At 34.8% G+C, this 18,856-nt stretch overlaps 1 protein-coding gene across 2 annotated transcripts; it reads right to left on the bottom strand.

Annotated features, from left to right (window-relative positions):
• Window positions 1-1,630: 1,630 nt before the first annotated feature.
• Window positions 1,631-6,451, bottom strand: LOC127087286 (uncharacterized). Of its 2 annotated transcripts, none has more exons than XM_051028161.1 (11): window positions 6,209-6,451; window positions 5,933-6,135; window positions 5,780-5,843; window positions 4,960-5,008; window positions 4,543-4,597; window positions 4,377-4,464; window positions 4,043-4,161; window positions 3,599-3,724; window positions 3,041-3,128; window positions 2,299-2,453; window positions 1,631-2,049 (listed from the first exon to the last, which is right to left on the bottom strand). In XM_051028161.1, exons 1-11 carry the CDS (start codon window positions 6,390-6,392, stop codon window positions 1,990-1,992), a joined length of 1,191 nt encoding a protein of 396 aa, XP_050884118.1. In that variant the 5' UTR covers window positions 6,393-6,451; the 3' UTR covers window positions 1,631-1,989. The 2 variants fall into 2 exon arrangements, with proteins under 2 accessions (XP_050884118.1, XP_050884119.1); XM_051028162.1 differs by having other exon boundaries at window positions 5,780-5,840; window positions 6,209-6,450.
• Window positions 6,452-18,856: the final 12,405 nt, after the last annotated feature.

Consider the following 18,856-nt stretch of genomic DNA (forward strand, 5'->3'; position numbering starts at 1 on the left):
AGAACTAAGAATCCATCAATATTAAAATTTATGAAGAGTTATAGATAACGTTATGGTCGGGATCAAAATAAAAATAACAAGGCAACTACATATAACCCCAACAAAAGAGAAAATTAGATATGCTTACTCATTGTATCTTTAGAATCAAGCTCTAAAAGAAAGAAGTTGAAAAGCATTTGTAGATGATTCCTCGAACAACACTTTCACACTCGATCTTCCTCTTTATTCTCTCTTGTTATGATTTGTGACGAGAATCTAGTTTCATTGAGGAACCACCTCGAATCCGCCGACTTGGGATATCAAACAAACTTCCTAGAACCCCTATTTATAGGGTTGGAAAGGGTAGGCTTGCTAAGCGCGTGCCCAAGCTCGGTTAAGGCGCACACTTTCTACTAAGTTAAGTAATTCCAACTACCCTATGACTAGCATTATTGCATATGCTCGCTAAGCGCACCACCCACACTTGCTTAGCCACCAAACCCTTCCTTCACCTTGAAGTAACTTAACCCTGAAGTATTTGAATCAACTTCGTTCACTAAGTGTGCTTGTGTTTCCTGGCTTAGAGAGGTTGCATCTTTGCTCACTAAGCATGCATGCATTCTTGGCTTAGCGAGCCTTAACTTGTTGGGAAAGTCCTTAGATTGGTCTCTTGTGTTGTTTTGGTGATTTCTTAATCCTTTTTGCCTGTAGTTAACAAATACATAATTAGAAAGTTCATACAAGCGTTCTATCATATGTTGCTGATAAATTAAAATTTTTTTCATTGACTGCTTGTAAAATAAGTCAATAAATATATATGTATTTCTCGTATTTTTAGCACTTATCAATAGTTTGTGCATAGATAATCATTTTTGCATGCTAGAGTAATGCTTCTTTGGCCATTTTATCTTTTTAAACTATATTAGTTATTTTGTACACGACTGGCGAGTCCTTAGTCAAAATAGTGGCAACCTTTCTCGTAATTAAGAAAAAAAATATCTTTGTTGTCACCGTTTGAAGTGAATTTCCTCAAACTTAAATGATTTGTTGAAGTCACAAACCCTTAAATTGTTACCAATAATTTATTTGGTAGACATGGCATAAGGAAACGTCTTAAATTTGTTTTTTAATTTCGAAAAGGTTTGAAAATTGATTTACGCCATTGGAACATTGTTGGGTGGGTTACATAATAGGTTGTTCTCAATGAGATATTTCACGACACTTCCTGAAATTATGCAACCAGACTATCAAACACAAAGTCCCCAAGGTAAAGCAACTCATTCAAATATTAAGTTCTCGATAAATATGTTTGATCTCACATTTCTAATTTATTCGATTAATTAGAGCTAACGCTTCAAGAAAAAATGGGAAGATGGTGAAGATTATGCGTCTTCCAAGAGATGATCATGATCATGTTAACCATAACAAAGGAGTCTATCTCAACAAGCAGGGAATAGAAAATTTTCAAATGAAAAAATCCTCAGTTACCATGATGAGTTTCAAATGAAAAAATCCTCAGTTACCATGATGAGTATGAGACTTAATGTTGGCAATTTTGGAGCAAATATGAGGTGGGATAACATGTTTAATTGAATTCCAATTCTGGCCTTTTAAATAAGCATAATCATTAACTATATAGTTACGAGAGCAGTAAGGAACAATTATCATGTATCATAAGTTGTCAAATCCTAGGATCCAAGCATCATGTCAAAATCTGACATAATAGCCATTACAAATGATTCATGACATAACATTTGGTATGGTTTTGACCCGAAGAGCACTCCTTATACTACGAAATTTGAAATCATCCTCCTCTTTTGAAGTACAACTTATTTATGCAAAGTTATTTCACCTAATTACTTACTCTTAACACAATCCTAAATCGCAATGCCAAAAAGTAGAGACAAAAATACAAATAATACACATAATCACAAGCTAAAATGAAAAAGTGGTATTCAATTACATAGGTGTTGCTGGCTGCTATGGTCTTGGTAAAACTGGCTAGCAGAACTAATGCTTCCACCCTTTCGAGTGACCATCTTGCATGTATGGCTCTAAAAATCCAATAAACTGAAAAAGAAATACATTGAAAAGTAGTAGTTTGAGATTTTATGTTGAATATACAAGTCCTATTTACCGAGTTTAAAGAATGCGTATGTATAATGCAAGTTGAAAATATAGAAGTTTTCTCCAGGTTAACACCTTGATTCCCAGACATCATATATACAGTAAGATGACTCAAATGTTAGTTCAATACTACACATTCAGTGCTAAAATTTGAAAACCATATAAATACCAGAATTTAGTGTATCCACACACCTTACTTCCATCTTCATTCCAACGAGCACCATATCCATCAGCAACTCTTATTTCAAAGACAACTCCATGTGGCGGGACAATGTGTATATTCATCCAACAGCAATGTGCTATTAAGTTGTTAATAACGTCCATTGCAAGCCTATTTTTATTAGAATCTGGAAAGAGCATTGAAAAAAATAGGATAAGTAAAAACAATGTGATCAACTTATTAGAGTGAGAGAGACTGTGTCAGAGACACGCTACTAGTATACTTGCTGACAAGCATTTAGGCAAACATATCGAACCTAAACCGAAAACATCTTTCATCAAAGGGGTGTTGAGTAAACAACCTAATTGAGTACTTAATCTTAACTAAGCATGTATTCATAAGTTACTTCTGTGATTATATCCAAATACTAAAAAAAAAATACTTTTTTTCCATTTGATAAGCTCAAACAAATCTAAATAAGCTCTTTCAAATGCCCTAAAAATCTTCAATGGAGGCCAACCCGGTCGACCTCAAGTCTATACCACTAATGCTACGAGGTATTGTCTACTTTAGGTGTGAGAACCTTGGGAAAAGACACCTTGTTGGATTGAAGAGTATGGGTGTTATATATAAACTACCATTAGCCTCGATTCATAAGCAATGTGGACCCGAAACAAAATTCATATGAAGAAAAACCTCGAAAACCAAAGAAGAATTGAAAAGCAATTACCAAAGATATATCTCAATGATTCTCTTTCAAAAACAAATTCTTACCATTCCCAACCAAAGAACCCCAATAACCACTGCTACTTCTACCGGCATGCTTGGCCAATGCCCGAGCTCCATGAGTCAAGGACTTTTCCTGAGTATTGATCATAAGTACATTTATGATTTGTCATTAAGTATCAATAAACTGGTTGTAACATAGGGGTGTGAACATTTTATTATAGTAAAATTAAAAGAGTAGTGCTATTTAGTACGAAATAATTTGAATAAGAAATGCAAGAATGTACAAGTGTCACTATTTTAGAGGATAATTTTTAATTTATTATAAATTTAATTTTCTTTTTAATAGGAATCATGGGATAGTGGTGATGATGAATGGTTGAGATTTATTCTTGCCTTTCTTGTTTTCTATTTTTCTTACAAATAAGCATTTTCCAAATTAAAAACAATCATTCAACTCTTAATTTAATGTGGAGTAATACACGTTCCTAAGGTTCTTCAAAAATATAACAGAAATGAAACCAAAAACAAACCCTTGAAGAGGTAAAAGCAACTAAAACTCTGCAAAATTAACCCCAAAACATTGCAACAAATTCAATTTCTTACGTTTGGATTGCATGGGAAATTAAATGATGCTAACAGAGTTGATCTTGGTGGCGGAAGTGCATCAGGAACTGTCCCAGTGGTATGCATTAGACCGAGAAGGCCTTGTACACCCGCATAACTTAATTCCTAGATAAAAGAAGGACAGCACAATAATCAATAACTCTTCAATGAAATTCCATACGAGAATACTGGAGCATTAGTCCATATGTAGTCAAATGAAACAAGACATGTAAGTAAATAAGCATTAGTAGCTATTACTGGATGTTTCTATTCCTCTTTAGCAAAACATGAATGTCTAATTATTAAGCTCACCACTTTCTTTTCCGCGTGTGAAATACATATCAAGATCAACAATGAGGAAGATACAAAAATTAGCAAATCAAAGTCAATTTTTAAATCCAACAAGTAGTCAGTTATAATGGTTTCATAGAAAAGTGAACCCACAGAAAATAAGCTAGCCAATGAAGTGCATGGTTGAAACGAGAGTTTTGAAACACTGATTGCAAGTACGCCATTTGCTTGTTCCATCTCTTCTGTGTAAAACCTCCTATAGATCTTCACACCTATAACGTAATGCCATGCAAGTGTTACTATGGAAGCATTGTGTAAAATCAAGTATTGACTCAGACATGGACTGAATGGTGGTTCTTTCATATTAAAACTCTATGGATTCACAAATACAATGCAAGAATAAATACCCATTCCTGATAGTTATATAGTTCATATAGGTTATAAATGCTGATTCAATTTCTTTATCGAAAAACCAGATATTCAATACCTTCTTCAACACTTTCAACTCCTGGAAGAACTTTTCCAAGGCCTTCTGTCTCCAACATGTCAAAGAATGAAGGATACCGCCTTACTCCCTGTATATTGATGAAGTAAGAGACAGGGAAAAGGCATTGCAGACAGTAACACCAATTATTGATGAAACAAAGCATCACCTGAACTTCAAACACCAAAGACTTATTTAAGAGAATCAGATTTCCTAATTCAATCCTAGAAACCAAATTAAGCAAAAAAATCAAAACAGTAAAAATGGAATAGAGAAGTAAAATGGATAGTCAACTATTACAAGATAGTAAAATCCAATTAAGTCCATATAGAGCCAGTAACTATTATGAATCTCAGAATTGATTCACAGTACGCACACACAAGATTGAATTGGGCAATCTTCTACTAAATCTGCGTTGTTGAGATAAAAAATTATGCTAACATCATAAGACAGTATGATTTACAGTGTTATTTTATAACTAAAATAAGTGTAACTTTTTGTACCAAAAGAAATCTAGAATAATAAAACAGAATAATAGGTATACATATGTAGGCATATATTAGAAAATTTTAAAAAATATTGAAACCTGTTGTATTTGGCACTGGCACACCTCCCCTCAATTGTTTTCAGGCCATCTGCAGGCAATAACATCATAAAACATGGCAGATGTTAAATTCTAGTTAGAGGGAGAATACTACTCCCAAAAACGTCATTATATCGATTGTTACTAGCATGCAGTTATATGTTTCATTCTCTCTTTTGGGCTTTGTTTGAATTGATGGAATCGGATGGAGCGGAGCGGAATGAGATAGAGTGGAATGATATTCCATTGTTTGGATCATTTAAATTGTGATGGAGCGGAGTGGAATGGAGTGGTATGGATTCCATTCCATTCCATCACTTTCCACCATATTTCTTCCCCTCCAATTTGGGCAGAATGAACAACTTGCCTTATTCCGTTCTAAAATTTCCAAACAATGGAATGGAGTGTTCGTTCCGCTCCGCTCCATTCCGCTCCGTCTCATTCCGCTCCGTTCATTTTATGATATCCATACATAGCCTATGTTTGGACCGATGGAATGTGACGGAATGGAGTGGAATGAATGGTATGGATCCATTCCATCACTTACCATCGTATTTCTTCCTCCTCCGATTTGGGCGGAATGGAGAACTTGTCTTGCTCCGTCATAAAATACCCAAACGATGGAATGGAATCTTCATTCCGCTTCAGTCCATTCCACTCATTTCCATTCCACTCCATTCATTTTATGATATCCAAACATAGTTTTAGGGACAGTAGATAACTATTCAAACTCAATCCAATAACACCCGTTATACAAAAATGTTATCAGTGATTACATCGAACTTTATCATATTCAAATGAACAAGGGAGTGAGAAATAATACCTTTTAGTTGTGTAAAAAAAGGCTCTTGAACATGTAGTTGAAAGGAAACAGTCTTCAAAATCTGCTGAAACAAAACTGTACTACATTGGAACCAGCCTAATGAGAAATCAAAAAGAGAAAACAAAGGAAGCAGTTCACATAATAACACTATACATTCACTATTTCAGACCCCTTCTCTATAATCAAATTCTGCCATTCATTGTGTTTTTGCTGCATGGAAGAATTCTCAAATTTATTGTTCATCATTTCTATATTGCAGCCTGTACTACAAAATCCTTGAGAATCCATACACCTTAACAGAGCTGAAGCAAGACGGTTGTACAGAGGATACTGTGGAACACCTTCCAAAAAAGATTCTGCAAAATAGAACAATCATTTATAATCTAAAACTTAAAAAATTGTGAAGAAATTAGGTTAAATGAAGATTACCGAAATAAGAAGAAGAGGAAGAAGCATTGTCTTGTTTGAGGAGAGTGGAGCAGAAGTTGGTTTCAAGATTGAGAAGGTGAGAGTGGGAAGTGAGGGTGAATTTGACAAGCTCCGAGAAACAATCACTCAGTTTCACCACCGGAGAAGAAAAGTGATTCCGATTATCACCATTTTTGTTTTCCATTTCAACTCAACTCAATTTCTGTAACTCAAAAACCTACCTATGAACATGGAGTTTCATATTTCAATTATTTTTTAAATATTTGATTCAAATAAGTTATTTTTTCATTATTTTATAAATTAAATAAGTTTAGTAAAATCAAATTAAATTAATTTAATAAATACGGTGAGTGTACTACGAGGATTCTGAATTTTTTTTTTAAATTTAAATAACAAATATTTTTAAAAAATTATCGAATAAACATGTTTCAAAACTAATGCGTCAGATGAACTGACGTATCCATTTTAAACAAAGAGGAGGCGTCAGCACCACTGACGCATGCTTTAAAAGCAATGCATGGAGGCGCCAAGGATGTTGGTGCATGCATGTGCTTGCATGTGGTTGCGCTCATGCTTCTGGCACATACATGTGTTGACATGTGTGGCGTCTAGCCCTTTGGCGCATGCATTTTCATACTTCTTCTATAAATAGGTCGTCTTTCAACCATATTTTTCACACAACTTTTACCCTACAACCACATTTTCTTTCATTCAACTTCAATCTGAGTTTTAACCATGTCTGAAGACATTCACAAGCGAAATGTCGATTTAATCTTTTCAGTCGTTGCGTCTCCGATAAAGATTCGACTTGGGAATATAGATTCGCTTGAACGTCTTAATCGGACGATGAACATTTGGTTAGATGGAGAAATTGGAGATGGTGAAAGGATTAGAAGAATCTAATGATTTGTGTCTACATTCAACCAAAATGGAGAAGTGCGTGAATGAGTGGATATTAAGATTGATAGAGACGTTTATAGGATGATGCATTATATGTTCAAAATTGTTTTGATGGTTGTAATCGCTTAGTTATTGTAATGGTATTTTAATTGTTTTAGTTGTTTGTGTTGTTTATGTAATGGTATTTCCTCACAAACTTATAATATGAAATAAATTTAGTTTTTTATATATTGCAACAGAGGTACATGTGAATTTATCTTGTTGTGCTTGTTCCAATACTATGACAGTTAGTACGATTGTGACCTGAATGACGGCATAAACTACATAATCTAACCATTTTGTTCGTCGTATCCATTTCGGTTCGAATACGGGTGTTGTTTCGGCGATGCTTTTTCTTCCTTCGCATAACTTCGTTGTGCCTGACAATGTCCCCTTAATATTCTGGCAAGTAATCCTTTTTTGCCAATACGGAAAAACTAATTTTGTAAACATTTGATAGGTTGGTGACTTTGCAAACGTCAGATAATAAGTAGGATGGATCTCTTTGAACCTTTGAACATGTCGCAATGACATGAGAGCAGGGCGTACGAAAGGCTTGGAACTTTCCGCAGTCGCACTAAACTCTATCTAGTTCGACTCTGTATTTTCCCATTGGCATGCTCTCATTATGATCCATGGACTCGGCAACACAATACCAACTTTTAGTACGGTCAAACACCGTGACCACGTGTGTGTTTGCTTTGGCAGATTCGTGTCTAATGAATTTCATTGAAGCATCATTGAATAACTACCCTGATTGCAACACTGAACTCCATTTGAAACGTCTAGTCTCAAACAACGCCCTTAACCTGAAATATGTTGTCTGCACCAAAACGGTTATAGGTATCCATCGTACTCATCTGCGTTTGACAATCTTATTTTTTTTATAATATTCTATTTCATTATTTATTAAATAAACAATAAAAAATAATATTAAGGTGTATGCGCTAGATGAATTGGCGCATACACCAATGCTCATACATAGGCGCCATGGTTGCTGGCGCCTCCATGCATTTCTTTTAAAGCATGCGTCAACATCAATGGCGCCTCCTCTTGATTTAAAATGGATGTGATAGTTCATCTGACGCATCGGTTTTGAAAGGTGGTTATTTCACTATTTTTTTGAAAGAGTGATTATTTTAGATTTTTTTTTAAAAAGTGGTTATTTAAAAAAAACGAGGATTCAAGATATTTTATTAAGAATTTTATTTAATAAATTGCAAGTGATATTTTTTTTTGACATTCTATTAATTATTCCTTCGGAATGTTATTAGAAATTAAAAATAAAATCCAGGCTTAATATATTTTTGTTTTTGTATTAGATTTATTTTGATCTTTTAAATTTAAAAAAAATTATATTGAATTTTAATTAATAATGAAAAAATTCAAAAATTAATCATTAAATTTGTCGTTAATTAAATGAAAATGACTAATATGATATGTTTAAAATTTTAAAAGGATAATATGATCTTTTTTAAGTTAAGGAATAAAAATGAATCTAAAAATTAATATACGAGACCAAAAAATATTCAACCAATGTATGCTTATAAATCATTATTTTACTTTATTTAAATAAATTCTAAAGTATTTGGTTAAAATAATTTAGATTTTTTTAATTAAATATAAAAATCATGCATTATTTAGATTTTTAAAGTTTTTTTAACATCTACGTTAAAAAGTATTTGGTTAAAATAATGTAGATTTTTTATTTTAACATCTCATTTATAATATTTATATTAAAATTAATTATTTGATATTGATGCATTAATTTGTGGAGTACCATGAGATACTAAAGTGCATTAACCATAGAAAGAAGATATCATTTCATATTCCTGCTATTGAAATAAGTATCACTTTGAACGATGTCTTGTGCATATTACATCTTCCTATCATATGTAGATTATTAGGTCGTGCTCCAATTCAGAGACCCGATGCATTAGACCTAATAGTTGCATTATTGGGTGAGAATATGGGCACAAAAGGTTTAGAAATGAGGTTGAATAGATTGATTCTCAAAAAGGCAATTTCGAAAATAGATTAGGTTTGATGCATCGCACACATACGGTTACACATTAAATCGCTACAAGCAAGATCTAACATAAATGACATACAAATGATGCAATAATGCAATAGTTATAGAAACGATACAGAAAATTAAAAAGATAAGGGAAGAAAGAAAGATACACAAAGATATATAGTGGTTCAACATTCGTCCTCGTTTTGCCTACTCCACTCTTCAATGGTGTTTAAACCATCGGAAAATAATAATGATCTTCTACTATTTCCTAAGTTCGATACAAGCATTTTGATTACAACGAAATATCACACACGACAATTCCCTCTATTGATGCAGATACTCAAATTGCTAGCAATACAAGATCCTTAATGATCTTGATCCAATAACCTTGTTATCCACAATAACATATTCCAAGCTTCCTTTCTGCAGCATTCCTCATTGGATTTTCTAAGACTTGTCTCAGCGATTGTCATTAGCTAAGCGTTCAATGAGATAACTTCCAACTTCGTCTTATGAACAGTCTTTATACGACTTCACCAAATTTTGATAACTCCCAACTTCGTCTTGCTAACAGTTTGTACTTAACATCATCAAAGTCTTCCATGGAACATAATGAAACTCTTCATTTGATAGGTAAAGCAACGTCCAAACTGCATTCAAGAAATGGTTCTTTGCACCTATTAAAAACAACAAACTTTACCCAAAAATATTAGATACTCTAATGTACCATTAGTCTCCCTCAAATGCTCAATCTTTAGATATGATGGCCTACGATATTGGATTAGGACTAAAGTTGAAGACAATGAACAATGTCAAAAGACTCTCAGACACACTCTAATTTCATAGGATCCACATTCTAGGAGGTTAATCTCAAGGTATCGACAAGGAGATAGATTTTGGTGAATGAAGAACACGCATAAAGATTCTCTCAAGTTTCTGGATAAAATGGGTATTGGTTCTTGATGCCTATCATGAGATTGATAAAACATGAATTATTACAAGATTGATCAACTCTCTTTCTATTGTTTCCCTCAATAATAATTTACACACACAAAGTGTAACAACAATGAGATTTAATTTTACATGAATTACACTCAAGAAATTGTTTTCAAACAAGAAAAAGATACAAAGGTTCTAGGAATAGACACACTAGAGAAGAAAAGACAAATTGACATTTTGTCTAACAAAAGTTTCATCTTTCTTTCATTATGAAAAAAGTTCATAATGAGAGATTCGTTGTTTTTGGATCAAAGAAACAACTATTTAAATATAAGGTGGAAATTTATAGTTTTGAGGTTATGATTCGAATCACTATTCAAACCCATAACTCAAGTCAAGAGAAAACCATGATTCGAGTCATTTAGTGTTGTGATTTGAGTCACTTGAGATCCATTATTCGAATCAAATTAGGAAGTGTCTAATTCTAGCTTTCATGGAAAGTTATTATTCGAATCAAGTTATACTTATGATTCAAATCAAATCACACGACGCTAAAAACCAATTTCCATAAATTGTATGATTCGAGTCACACAATGTACAGGGTTCGAATCCAGCAACTTAACACCTTGATTCAAGTGTTCTAAACAGAGGAAATACACAATGTACAATGTATAGTGTTCAAAATATTTTGAAAAAAATTGAAAACTTAAGATTTCATGTGTGTGGTTCGAATCACTCATAGACCATGACTTGAATCGAGTCAAACAGAGGAAGACATGAATGATTTTTGTATTTGTGACTCGAACCACAACTTTCACTTTATTCGAATCATGCAACACCGTGACTCGAATCACAAGTTATACATGATTCAATCATACAAACTCTTGTTAGCCTCTTCCCAGTTTCATTCGAATCACCACTTACACATGACTCAAATTACACAGTTACTCACATTTTCCTATTGGGAACTGTCCAATTTGATTAGAATCACATTTTCTACATGACTCAAATCATGACCTTTCACGACTCGAATCACAGTAATAACCTAACTCAAATCACTGGAAATTGGGTCACTTCTTTTATGTTGATTGTGTTCCACTATACTTGTTCACTTGACTCAAATAAACAATTTTTTTTTACTCGAATCAAACAATCTTTTTCATCTATTTTTGTGCTTAATCTCCAGCACCTATAAATCTTTTGCCACCTCACCTTTTTAGTGGTAACGAGCATAACATACGTAACTACGTGATAACAACTTCCATATTTGAAAACTCAAAGCACTTAAAAACAAAATTGTTTCATTTTCAACCTCATGTTTTGTTCATTGTTTAATGGATTCAAATTTTGATTGATAAGATTTGTGATTGTTAATGAAAACTTGTATTGAAACTAACATTTCTTTGAAGAGTGTGTAAATCTTTTCAGGAGGCTTGCAAGTTTGTGGTTGTTGTGACTGGTGGTGACAAATTCTTGTGAAAAGAATGAGGTTCTTCCCTCCAGGCTGACCTTGGCAGTGTTGTGCGGGAACCTACAAATAAGGTAGGAGTTCTTCTTAATCTTCAGACAGTTTATCTCTCAAGAAATTAGTGGGATCTGGGGGGATTGCCACATACGAAGACTTATAGCAGATTGGTGAAGCTGGAAGATTTAAGAAGTGGGAATCGAGTAAAGATTTCATAGAGAGTTTGACATCAAAATTGTATACAAGTCAAGATCCATATAGGAGATTTATTTTCTTAGCATTATTGTAGATTTTATGGTTGTATGAACTCGTGTATATTTGTCAAAACATAGTGGAAGAACATTGGAGAGTGGAGTAGGCTCCTATGAGGATAAAATATGGTATTAGAATCCTATAGCAATTGAATATAGTAAATAACACTTCTCGTGTAATTTGCAATTTATCAATTCAATGTAGTTTGTAACTTATTGTTATTGTCTTTGAACAAGTAAAGATAATTGTGAATTGTAGTATAATTGCATTTGTGATTCCTTCCAAGATAATTATAATGTCTCGATTTTCGCAAATCGCTTTCCGCAACGCAAACTCTGAATTTCTCTTTGAAAACCTTGAGAAACAAATTTTGAAAATTGGTTAAAAAATTTAAAGATAAAAGAGATAGCATAAAGAAATCACAGAGATACTAAAAATGTGGCTAAAACTGGCCACGAAGTATATAATAAAAAACTCATAAAGTCAACTATACAAAATAACATCAGGTAATATCCAAAATGTCAATAATTAACATGATGTAAAATGATATGTTATGATATGCATGAAATGGTAAACAGTTAGAGTAAATAAGTTGTAGACGGGTCAGGAGTGGCAACATCAACTATGGGATCGAAGTAGAAAACAAATGGGGAGTTTCTAATGTGTTCTTTGGAACCTTTGAAAGTAGAAACATCGGCCACCACTCTTGTTTCTCTTGCTCTCAATTCTTCCCTGATCTTCTCTCTACTTTCTTATGCTTCCTTAGCCATAACTTTAATATGGCCCATAATCCAGTCTTCTCGGGCTTGATTATCAGCCAAAGTTTTACAAAACCAATCATCAAAATATGTTTTCACATCAACAGATAATAGAACAACAAAAGATGAACTAGTTTCTCCAATAGAACTAGCTCCCTTCATCTTCTTAGGTTCCACAAACCTATCTACATACACTTTCCTTCTGGATTTCTCCAATTATGAGTAAACATAATTTTAATCGGGTAATACCTCGTCACAGAGATAACGAATTCTTCCAACATTTTTGGAGCTTCCAACAAATCAACTTCCTCAGATACAATATCATTCAGCTACAAAATCATATGAACAAATGAAGTGAAGAACAAAGATTTGTTTGGAGTTTCCTTGTATTGAAACATCCTCTTAATGATAAACTTCACCCAATTGATGGGATTGCAATGGATAAGTGCCCACATCAAATACAAATAAAAGTCGTTATCCTAGCCCAATAACATGACTTTTGGTTGAAGATTTCGACTATAATCCAATGAAGGATTCTCATTTCAAATTTTACTTGGCTTATGTGAAAATTATCCATGTCAAATCGATCACTAAAAACAGACTTAGAGATACACTAGACAAATGATATGCTATCATAATTTTGTGATTTTACAATGCATACATTCATAACAATAGACTTCAAACCAAATTGGGCATTAAAATCAGTGTAATTAAATTTAACAATATGGTCCTTGAATTTACTTACTAAACCAGTAAGAGTTAACTCTAGATTGCAGTAGAAAGCTTTGACATGACGTGGATTGAATTTCTTGTTCAATCTAATGAAATTCAATTGATTATGCTTGGCAAAAGGTTGAAGAAAAGAAACTTCACTTTCAAATCGGGTTCAACATGTTTGTCAACAAAATACTCTAACTGGGTCGGCTTGTTCAAAAAAATTCCAGCAAACACATTCAGACTTTCTTCAGGTAGCAAATGGCTAATCTTATGGCAGATGGCTGAAAGGATCTAATTTTGAGCAACCAAAATCTTGCAAGAATATGGAGTATCCTTGGATGCCATTGTATTTGTCAAAGACTGAGACTTTGAATTTCAGTGGCACCCTCACGCCTGGGACCAATCCCAAGTCAGCAACGTCTACTCCCAGAGGATTCTGTCGTTCCACTGCCTTCAGCCTTTCCTCTAATCTTCTAAACATGGGGTCCATGCCATGGCCCATGCCAAAGTCTTCCTGCATCTGGGTGAACTGATCGTCCTGATCATCATGGACGGGCTGTTGATCGGAGTTGACATGTGGGATCGGGGTAGGCCCCGGTCCACTGGGTCCGTTAACCTCTCCAGTTGGAGGATCAGTCAATGTCTCTGGTTGAGTAGTGAAGGGATTCCTTTGCATCATCTGTCTGAGCTCTTGCTGTCCTTGAGCTACTCCCTGAACCACATCCATGAATTGGTTCATGCGGATCCTCATCTCGGTGAGTTCTGCTTGTAGGCCCTCCATAGCTCTCTGCTGGTTTCTGCGGGTACCGTACCGGTGAATTCCTGAATCAGCTATCCTGCTAGTGGCACACCAAACAAAATGAGTACACCGCTGCGGTACCTGTTATGCAAGACATGTAAATGAATATGTAAATGCAACGACATGTTTATCAATTCCAAAGGGTATTCTATCCCCTTGATTCCAGTCTCACATCAGATAAGAGTGCAAGAAGACCGAGTTGTGGATAAACTTCTGAGATCAAGATGCAATAGAGATAAAACCATCATATAAATGAGTTCAAAGAGAAAGGCCTTAGCCAACAGTGCATCAAAAGAGGATCTCCACAACAAGTCTGTGGATCATCACTACAACACAATAAGTAAAGAGAGGAACAAAAATCAGGAATCAGCCTCTTGTATACAACCCATAAGGACTGCTCCTCACTTCAGCCAGTAGTGCCACTGTGTCAGGATGATATGGAGATTCTGTCAAACGCCGGATAAGCAGATTCCTCTTGTGAATAACCCCATCCAGTTCGTTGATGTGCTCTCTGTAGTAATTCCCATCGTCTTCTCTGAATACCTCTTCAAGTTTAGACCTCTTCAAACCCTCTAGCACCTTGAGTTCTTCAATCTGTTTTTGAGCTTTGTCGAGTTGATCTGTGATGTAGCCATTGGTCGAACGGGCACACAGGAGCTCATTGTTATTCTCTTTCAGCATAATCTTCAACTTCTCCATCTGACCAGTCAATTCGGCCACCATCTCCTCCTCTTTTGCCTTCCTAGAAGTTGAAAATGCATCCCATTGCTCTTGCCACCCTGCTAACTTACCATGAGCATCTGTTAACTGCTGTTTGACTCGCCTCAACTCAGAACTGGATGATCCCAAGGCTTTGTCTGTCTTCCTGAAGAAGTCCACCTCCACAGCTAATTTCCTCTCTGCTTCCTCTTGCAATCTGATAGCTTCCTGTAGCGGTGTATTCGTCACTTTATGATTTATTGATTAAATCAAAAGCAAAGCATACAAAGAATCGAGTCGCCACCGCACTTTTATTTATCCAAAGGAATGGCTAAAAAGCGAACAAAAGCCTAAGAAGTTTTACACATAAAAAACTAATGAAAAGATCAGAGATCTGGGTAAGGGGTTAATTATGCAATGGGAAGGTGTTAGGCACCCAAAACGTCCTAGGTACTCCTAGGGAGCCCTTTTCACAACTTGTTGTATGAAATGTTATTTGTTTATGAAATATTTATTGTGCAAACATGGATTGAAGGGATGAGAAAAGAATGTACAAGTTATTATTTTTGTGTTTGAACGGATGAACCCGTTGCCTACGTACCTTTCCATGGAAGGTAAGGATCAAAACGCCGTAGTTCGGCTAAAAGATTTCCAAAATATGAGTGGATTCATTTTAAAACAAAAGCCCTAAGGTCTTTCGTTATCCACGGGAGAAAACTCAACCTTATACAAACAACAAGTCCACCACGTGAGAAAAGCTTCAACTTGCTAGTGAGGGGTTAACCCTATAATAAGCAGGGAAGTCTTACAATTCAATCACTAAGGACAAAAGGTGAGATTAACATCAACCAACTAGGATAAATCAAACCTATGGCTAATGTATGAAAACTTATCAAGAATGGGCAAAGCCACAAAATAATTGAATGAGTGAAATTAACCAATTAGGATTATTCACAAAAAGTGGTCAAGATATGATTAAAATTCAATTCAAAAGAAGTATTATGAAAATGAAGTTTGAAAAATCAGAGGCTTAAGGCCTAGGTTTCTAGTTTGAAAATAAATGAAAATGTTTGCACAATAGTTTCTTGTTTCATTAACATGCACATGGAGGTTTAAAGAAACAAAAGGTGGGAGGGTTAAGGGAGTAAAACTTCTTAGATGTTCACCTCTTGAGATCATATGTAGATGATTCAAGTGATTCCTTTGGAATAGGCAGCAAGCAAATAACAGATGAATAAAGTAAATGGATACCGGATGCCAATCAATGGACTTATTCCAATCTCACAAAACAAAATGGATACCGGATGTCAATCAATGGACTTATACCAATCTCCCAAAGCAAACAAAACATGGATACCAGATGCCAATCAATGGACTTATACTAGTCTCACAAAGCAAAGAAACATGGATACCAGATGCCAATCAATGGACTTATACCAATATCCTAAAACAAAGAGAAACAGGGATACCAGATGCCAATCAATGGACTTATACTAGTCTCACAAAACAAAATGGATACCGGATGCCAATCAATGGACTTATACCAATCTCCTACCATATCATAGGAAACAACTGCCAATCAATGGACTTATGCTTGCCTCCTCCATGGACAAAACAAAATGTTACAAAATGATGAACAATGTTTATGAAATGATATACAAGTAATGATGTTAAATGCACAAAGGCACACATAAGCAAATATGCACAGATGAATCAAGTAAGCAAACAAACAAATTAATTAGCACACACTATATACAATCAATTAGGCTCAAGCAAGGTTAGGCTTTACAGCCAACTGGAATGGGGTATTTTGAGCTCTTAACCCTAACATTGAGAGTTAGGGTGAAGCAGATGAAAAGGAGATGAGGGGTGTGCCTCATAGCTCTTATCCCTAGTCAGGGAGAGCTTTGATCAATGGAAAGTGTGGGAGTTCAGAAAGTTGGAACTCTTCTCCACAAATGATTGACTCTATAAGATCTTGGGTTATTATTCACCATGCATCAACACATGGTGTGAGCAAGGTGAATGACACACTGAGTAGCAGGAGATGGATTACACATCTCTTTTATCTGCCAATTGCCTCATAAGAGGACTTTTCCTGCTTGGCACAAAAGATAAACAACCACAAGCATTGCCTCTTAAGGAAGACTTCAGACAGGTGCCTACCAATAACAGTAGGTCTTCCAGACTACATGAAGATTAGAGATTATACCTAAGTGGTTAAGCAACCAAGCAAAGCAAAGTTCAAAATGAACTTAAAGCAACTTAGGTACATGTGGAAACAACTAAACAAGTCAGCATAATGCTCAGACAAACAGACAACAGTCAATAAGCAACAGACAATCCCAATGTACAAAACGTGCAAGCCAAAAGGCAAACTCAAATGAGTTAGCATCAACCTACAAAACACACAAGTGTTAGTAAACAAAAGCAAACATCAACAATCACATGATGAAGCATCATCAACTATGGAACTTGGATGCTCAACCTGAAATCAAAACTCAACTGTAAGCAACAAACCACTAGGTCAAAGCCTAGGGTCAAAGATGGAGAAAAAAATTCAAAACAGGAGCTGAAATTTAACACAAAGTAACTTCAAACACTTATTGACAAATCCTAAAAAGGCTCACATCAAAATCATTCACCAAAAGCATTTTATGATCAAGTGAAGTTCAAGACAATTTCGAAGCTCATATGTGATCAACATGAATGAAAAATTCAAATCAAAACAGAAATGATTCAAATAAATCTGAAAAAAATCATACACATTTAAGACATCTAACATGATCCATATACAAAAAATCAGAAACATTGGAGATCATTTGGTATGGAAATCAAGTTGCACAAGTTGAACATTCAAAGGTGTGACACAAATTGTCACACCAAGTTAGCACAAGCATAAAACAACAATGGAGCATAGGAAAAATACCAAACCAAAACCAAAATGTCAAGCAATGTGTCTAGTTTCATCATGCAAAATTTCACATTCATTGGATAAGAAACAAGCATTTCACAAAGGGATAAGCAAGGCAAGGTCAAAATAAGACATATGATCAATCATTCTAGCCCAAAATAATATCCAGCCAAGCACAACTTTGGAAATTATGATCAATAAAAACTAGACAGAATAAGGAACATTTTGCAAAAAATTGGGATGAATTTGGATCAATTTTCAATTTTATATGATTTTTTGAAGTTGATGGAAAAATTAAAAATGAAAATGGTGATAGCATATGAAAATAGGAGGGAAAGGAAAAAAAAGCAAGGCAATTTGAAATAATGCGCTCAGACGGACTCGAACCATTGCCACATTCAAATTTTGGCGCTCAACATGAAACGACGCCGTATTGGCTTTAAACCCTAGCGCTGGAAACGATTCCCAGGATTTCGTAGCTAATGATGGATTTCGTAGCAAAATCCTAGCGAAGTCGTAGTAGATTTTGGAAACGATGATGTTCATAGGTTGAAGATGAAGATCATGATGATCTTCATCTGAATTTTCCAGAAAAATCAAAAAGTGTCCAGAAATCACAATCAAGCACAGCATTCGAATCATCATCTCATGTATACTCAATATCAACAATTAATTTCACACGAATCATCATAACAAAGCCAAATCGAAGAAAAATTTAAATGAACATCAAAACTTTAAACATGCATAACTAGCTCAAAACAGCACCAAATCACACGATTCAAAGCTCAGATTCATCAGGACAACACGATCTACAACAATATAGCCATGGATTTTAAAATTAAAAGATTCGAATTAGGACCTCTTGAAGTGCAGAAACTGGAATCGTGCTCTACAAAGCTCAGCAATGGCTCAAAGTTCCTCCACAATCCTTATTGAAGTGATTGATGATGAATTTGAAGCTCAACTGCACATGAATCCAACAGATTTTGAAATCACCATGGATGCTTCAAGCTTTGAATCTGGTTCAATATGGCACGATTCCTTCCAATTCCACGTTCAAATCTTCTCAAAAATACTTCTGGATCATGAATCAATCAATAGAAATGTCTCTTGTGTGAAGAATTGCAAAAATAAAATTGAGAGAAAAGT

The sequence above is a fragment of the Lathyrus oleraceus genome, chromosome 5 (genome assembly GCF_024323335.1).
Source record: "Lathyrus oleraceus cultivar Zhongwan6 chromosome 5, CAAS_Psat_ZW6_1.0, whole genome shotgun sequence".
NCBI classification, from domain to species: domain Eukaryota; kingdom Viridiplantae; phylum Streptophyta; class Magnoliopsida; order Fabales; family Fabaceae; genus Lathyrus; species Lathyrus oleraceus.